This window comes from Castor canadensis, chromosome 13 (genome assembly GCF_047511655.1).
Source record: "Castor canadensis chromosome 13, mCasCan1.hap1v2, whole genome shotgun sequence".
Lineage (NCBI taxonomy): Eukaryota > Metazoa > Chordata > Mammalia > Rodentia > Castoridae > Castor > Castor canadensis.
The window spans coordinates 3,909,329-3,915,882 of NC_133398.1; the positions used below are offsets into that span (position 1 = coordinate 3,909,329).

The window sequence follows — 6,554 nt, forward strand, 5'->3', positions numbered from 1 at the left end:
TGAGGGAGCAGGCAGTAAGGGTCAGTCTCCCTTTACCTAGCTGTCATCAGGGAAGTGGATGTACTCCAACCAAATTGTGCCTCTTCTCAGTGTCCACAAAGGAGACTGGAGTCCTTCACCTATGCACTGGACGGTGGACTGTGACATCCATGGGAGTCCCTTTAGGAGCTGCTTCTCTGATAGGGGTCTGTGATCTTAGGGGTCACTTGGGGTTTTGTTCTATGGGGGTTGCAGTTGGAAGGATTTTGTGAAGAACAGCTCTGATTCCTGCCCTCTCTTGTCCATGACCACTTCCACAGGTGAGCCCTGTGTCCAGTTCCCTCAAATATGGGAGCCCATCCCAGGACCCGGCAGACACCCAAAGACAACTCTCTTTCAAGGTCAACTCATTAGAACCCCCCATCCAGAGCCCCTCTCACATAAAGAACCCCAAACCCAGTGCAGATCTTGTCTGAAAAGATCCCAGGGGGCACCCCCTCTGAGAAGACCCCCCCAAGGCAGCCAACAAGGGACACCACAGATAGGCAGAGTCACCAGGGACTGCTGAAGCTCTTTATTGAGAACCGGGGCCCAGGGTGAGGGCAGAGGGAGGCAGGTGGGTGGAGCCAGCTGGACCCCAGGAGGGTCCTGAACCTCAGGACAGAGGTTTAGGACGGTGCTGCCCTGGGACTGCGTCAGTAATGCGTATCCTGTGACCTGGAAAGGAGGGAGTGTCCATGAGGTCACAAGGGGAGGTGGGAGAGGGCCTGCAGAGAGGCGATGCTGGGTTCCTGGGGACTCTGCCCGCCACATCAGGACAAAGAGAAGGGGGTTCTTCCCTAAGGCTGCCTACAAAGCTCCATGCCTATGTGTGAGGGGGAGGAGGACAGGTGACTTTAGGACAATGAATGACAAGGGAAGGACAGGGATGCTGTTTGGAGTCTGGCTCTGTCCACACCTGGGCAGGTGACATTGGACAAGTCTCTGAACCTCCAGCTTCCAAACATCACACAGCAATAAGGGATCCAGGAATTCTGAAGCCCACAGCGATGGCTGCCACATTTCTTTAAAGCAGCTCATGGGGTAAACAGAGTCATAGTGACGACTGAGGGGTGTGGGAGGTGCTGGGGAGGAATTTCCCACCAGAGGAAAGCATACTGGAGGATACAGGGAGAGGGACATTGTGTCCTCCAGTTCTAACCTCAGGAGAGGACAGGACAGCAGGTTCCTCACTGCCCAGGAATGACATCTGAGAAGGAAATCTGAGCTAACGCCCCTGGGCAGGGATTCCTGCAGAAGCAGGGATCACACCTGCATTACAGGTGGGGCTCTCCTGCCCAGGTAGGAGCAGGGGTGGGGGATAGACCACAGGGCCTTTTGAAGTCCTATGGACACCCAGTACTGGGATGTTAAGTGTCCCCTGGAACTGATCTCTTACCCTAATCACTTCCTGGAGAGCAGGTTTCTGTCAAAGAAAGAAAAACATGATTCAGAAGACCACAGGAATTCAGTCAGAGCCCAGGGCCCCTCCATCACCAGCCATCCCCCATGACCCCAGAAGGGACAAAACCAGGATGAGATGTAGCCTGTGCCTGTGAAATGACTTGGTGACTTTCCCTTTGTGGGACATTGGGGAACTCAGCAGGCAGGAACTTCCTACCCGTTTGCTTGGGAACGAAGATGTTCTTGGAGTTGAAGCCTCTGGTTCCTACGACCTTCTCGAAATCCTTCAGGGCTTCCTGGTTGATTTCAGGGTCTCTGCCTGTAGGTGAAGCCAGGGGAGGCAGGAGTGTGGGTAAACAGGCTGGGGAACTCTGGTTTATCTATCCTAGCCTGGAGGACTGACCAGCTGCTGGGATGGGGAGGGAGACTTTGCCTCTGCCATGAGGGGCTTGACCTGGAGGCCTGGGGCTAGAAGAGTCTAGCTAGGAAAGGAAGACAGGGTGGGGGGTATGAGGGGCATATGTGTCATATCAGGTGCCCTTGACAGCTGACCTGGGAGACATAGTGGACATCCACTCTTCAGCACACCTGTGCTTCTCCCTGTCAGAAGGGGTGTTGCAGGACCAATGCTATCCTGGAGAAAATCTCCCTGGTGCTCAGGGCACCATGCCATCCCACTGCTCTGTGTACCAACCTGGCCCCAAGGAGAGCACAGGAGGCCCTGGGTTTTACCTTCAGGCAGGAAGGGCACTGACACCAATGTCTGCTCAGAGTTGGACTTTGCAGGACAGCTTCTGTTCCCATTCTTGTCCCACCCAACTGCTGTATACCCCACAGGAATGGTGCTTGGGTATGTCACCACAAGGTTTGTCCCCATTGAGTCCTTGGACCATCCTATGACAGTGTGACATCTAGAGACCTCTAGACAACATGACTTACCCACAAGTTTTGCCAATCGGATCCGATGACCAGCCAGCTTGCCCACATAAAGGATGTAATGGTCCTCCACATCTGACTTAATGATGTACACCTCTTGCTTGCCCCCAACTGCAGAGACAAAGTGACACAAGTCCTGAAAAAGCCACCTGATCCTTCAGCAAGGTTCCAAGATGGCCTGGTACCTGGACACCCTTCAGAGTTCATATCTTGCCAGGACTCCTGAGAGATGGTTTCATCCCAAGCCAGTGAGTCACAGGCAGGTTTGGGGAGTGAGATTGACAGAGAATGTAGCTGGGGCAGCATAGCCTTTTAAAGTCAGATACACCCTGCTGCAAACTGTGCTGTATCTCCATCCTCACCCCTGCCCAGGGCTCAGCCACAGCCAACTGGAAAAGCCTGGATAGCCCAGTCCCCCCCGGGGACAAATCCACCACACTTAGTGCCTTGTTTAGTGTCAGGTGTTCAGATCTTTAAGGCAAATTGATGGGTGGGAGGGGAGGGTGGGGACATAATAGGTACAGAAAGAAGACAAAGGTTCTCAGACCAAAATCACTCTGAAAAGGCCCTGCTAACCCCCAATGTTCTGAAGGTGATAGGGGTGCAGCCCTCACAGGCTCCATGACTCACAGGCTGTGTATTTGCCAGGCTCGTCAGTTTTCTCTAGGACGATGGTTATCTCCTGGCACTGACCTGCAATCCTGGAAGAAGCAGCTCTGTGAGCAACGCTGCCTGCCATGGCCTCCCCTGCTGGGGGCAACCACAGTGCAGACCCTACAGGTGGTCCAGAGGGGACAGGACCAAGGAGGCGTGGGCTTCATCACATCTCTTGTTGACCCTCCATGTATTATATGGCAGGCACCTAGGCTCCTCATTGGCCAGAGCTCTTTGCCACATCTCCAACTGACTGCCATCCTGACCCACCTCCACAGCCTTCTAGAGGGCCACCTGGGCCACCTGGACTTCAGAGACATGAGCCTCCCCTCTAACCTTCACCCTGCCAGGTTTTCTCCAGGTTTTCGACTGCTATATCTGGAGACATTCAGGGACCAGCACCGCACCCATTGTCACCTGTCTCAGTGAAGGAAAGCTTCAGTTAGGGAATTTTGGGAGAAGAGTCCCACAGACTCCAGGATCATTGTTTAAGTGTTGGATCCCAGGACCAAAGGACAGATTGTGTCATGCCACTCAGGTGGAAGTCACCCACAGCCATGTGAGATGAGATGCAAAGATGGAACCCATAAAGGTATGAGCCATTCAGAGGGGAACATACATAGGCGTGAGCTACACAGGTGGGAATTTATTCAGAGGAGAGCCACAAGTGGGAAGTCACAAATGTGGGAACCACACAAGTAAGAGCTACACACAGGGGAAATCACACAGGTGAAAATCACACAGAGAGGTGAAAGTCACACAGGGAGGTGAAAGTCACGCAGGGAGGTGAAAGGTCTACATAGTGTCTGACACCTTCCCTGATCGTTTTGTGCCCCCTGAGGGTCATTCTGCAAATTTCTCTGTGGGATTCCAAAGCAGAAATTTACTAGGAGGATCATAAAGTCCAGCATCTGTGAGCCCTGCCTGTCAGCTCTGATTGGGTCTGAGAGTCACACGCCTATCCCCAAAGGGCCTGGGTAGCTGATAGATATTCCCCTATTGGGAGAGAAAATGGCCACCACCCTTCCCACAAGATCTGCTGTGAGGCACACCTCCCCTCCCACGCACCCCTCTAGTCCAAGGCATACACAGTGTCACTGCTGCCCCTGACGCTGTAGGTGCCGAGTGTCCCAGAGGCTGTGCAGGATGAGCAGCACAGTCTGCCTGCCCCACCTATCCCCCAGCTCTCCTGAGCAGGTGAGGAAAGGCCAAGCAGCCCCCTGGCCTCATGGCTGGCAGACACTCACCAGGCAGTGAACTTGATTTCCACACTTCCCTCCTCCAGGATCTTGACAGTCATTGGGGTCACAGACACAGACCCAGGATTCCCAGGAATCCCCTTATCTGATGCCACAGCCTTCAAATACCATGTGCCTGAGACCTATAGAAGGCACCTGTCCATCAGGGTTCGGGCGACCTTCCAGGGATGCCCCCTTCCTAGTCTGTAGCCCCAGAGTGTACTTTGGCCTCCAAGGTCTGTAGAACTAGAATATTCCCTGTCCCCTCCCCCCCACAAAGTCACCCACTGCTGTCACCAGGCTGACCTGAGTGCAGGCTCTGAGTTCCTGTAGGTGAGCCAGGACTACAGGCACCCTCACTCCCAAGAAAAAGTGAGGTGTGCTGGGCTCCTACTACCCACCCCAGCCCCCTGCACCCCAGTCTTTCTGGTGCAGACACCCCCCCACCCCCCATACTCTGTCTAACATTGTCTCATGGCAGGGGCTCAAAGGCTGTCCAAAACTAAGGGTCTCCTTGAGAGAGGGGAGGAATGAGACCAGCAGTCTCAGCCCTCCCTGCCCTGCAGCCCTCCGGCCCATCTGATCCTCACATCCTGATCCTCCTCCATGACTGGGAGAGTCTGTGCCTGCACGGCAGCAATGAGGCCCAGACCAAAGACCAGGAGCAGGGTTTTCATCTTGGGGTCTGCACGCATGGCCACCCAACAGGTCACTTGTGAGGCTGGGAGAGGCTGTGCTGGGTTCTCACACACCTGCCATTTATACTGCTTGGCCCCGCGTCCCTGGGGAACTTGGCACAGAGGACCAACCTGTCCCTTCCTGGCCATAAACCATGGCCAGTTCCGCAGTGGAGCAGATGAAATGTCATCATTGTTGGAAGTTGCTGAATAACAGCGCCCATTCCCAGAGGATGCAGGACAGGGCAGCTGTCCAGAGCAGCAGGCCTGCAGACTGTGCCTGGCAGGGAAGTGAGTGTGAGTGGAGGTGTGCGACCTCCCGTGTGGGGAGCCGCCAGGGAGTGTGCAATGGCAGTGATCCCTCAGCCCACCTGCATTGTCACACGGTTGGCCGACATGCATGCTTCACAGAGGATGCTGGTAGAAGTCAGAGCACCCTGGGATCTGTGGCCATCTTGGTGACTGTCCTGTGTCCCTGGACAGGTCATTTAACCTCAGATTCATCCTGAAGAAAGAGGGACCATGCTGTGTGAATATGAACATGTGTGCATTTAGAAAGGATGAGCACCCTGCCAAGCAGGGTGTGCACAAGGCCCCCTGCTGTATACTCAGATCAGCAATGGGTCAGACCCAGAGAACCAAGACAGATGCATGTGTACACACATATGCACACACACACACACACACACATGTACATAAAATCAGCAGTGGGAAAGAAGAAACATGGATTGGTGAAGGGGCTGAGGCCACAGCCCACTGGCAGTTAGCCCTAAGATCAGCAGAAGGTCAGGGGTCCATCTTCTGGGGGACTGAGGTGTGAGTTCCCTGACTCCAGAAAGTTGCCGAGAAGCCCTTCCTTAGGCAGCCCAGGGGCCACAGCTTGTCACAACTCAATGGGGAGATGCGGGCCTAGGAAGGCAAGAGGACACAGATGCAGCCTCAGAGAGGTGCTGGTCCAAGCAGGTCTCTGACAGGGCATCATCTGTGACACCCTCCATGTCTGTGTCAAAATGTGTGGCAATTTGCTGCCTCGTGTGCATCCATGTTTGGACATCTGGCTGAGATGGTAAGCTCTAATTCTATTCCTCTGGTGAACCCAGAGAGATCTGACCCCAAACCCATCTAGGAAGGATTTCACATCGGTGTGTTTCAAATCTCACAACTGCTTGCTCTAAATTGTTCAATCATTTTCTGCCCCTTGATTCTTGTGTTTCTGACCTTGCCCATGAATAAAGGTCCACACTCCATGACACCTGCTTCAGATTTGTGTGTGTGTATGTGTGTTCTCTTGTGTCTTTAGGTGTGCACTGAACCTCCAGGACCTGTAACTAATAAAACCTTTATCCCATTGTTTCTCTCCTGATAGTTGACCAAGTTCTCTATATCTTTAAAGATCCTAAATTGGAAGTGCCTCAGCAGAACAGAGCTCTGGGACTTGGGCAGAGGCAAAGAAAGACTGAGATTAAGCCAACAAAGTGACAGAGAAAGGCAATGACATAGACACAATGTCCCCACAAATTGAACCAGTGGGGTAATGTTCCTAAATAGCAAGGAAATATGGTGTGGGGAAAGACAGATCAAAACGAGTAAGTAGTGTAAAGATTTATCCCAGATAATTAGAAGACTC

The 6,554-nt window shown here is 53.3% G+C and overlaps 1 protein-coding gene across 1 annotated transcript; it reads right to left on the reverse strand.

Annotated features, from left to right (window-relative positions):
* Positions 1-546: 546 nt before the first annotated feature.
* On the reverse strand, positions 547-4,927 carry LOC109683349 (von Ebner gland protein 1-like). Its single transcript, XM_020159143.2, has 7 exons — positions 4,841-4,927; positions 4,260-4,393; positions 2,989-3,059; positions 2,362-2,469; positions 1,640-1,741; positions 1,418-1,444; positions 547-696 (listed from the first exon to the last, which is right to left on the reverse strand). The coding sequence occupies exons 1-6, from the start codon at positions 4,925-4,927 to the stop codon at positions 1,419-1,421; spliced, it is 528 nt and encodes a 175-aa protein (XP_020014732.2). The 3' UTR covers positions 547-696; position 1,418.
* Positions 4,928-6,554: the final 1,627 nt, after the last annotated feature.

Coding starts and splice junctions, on each gene's coding strand:
- LOC109683349 (XM_020159143.2), bottom strand. CDS start 4,927: ATGAAAACCCTGCTCCTGGTCTTTGGTCTGGGCCTCATTGCTGCCGTG. Junction 4,394..4,840: donor TCATGGAGGAGGATCAGGAT/GTGAGGATCAGA, acceptor TGCCTTCTATAG/GTCTCAGGCACATGGTATTT. Junction 2,470..2,988: donor GCCTGGCAAATACACAGCCT/GTGAGTCATGGA, acceptor TTGTCTCTGCAG/TTGGGGGCAAGCAAGAGGTG.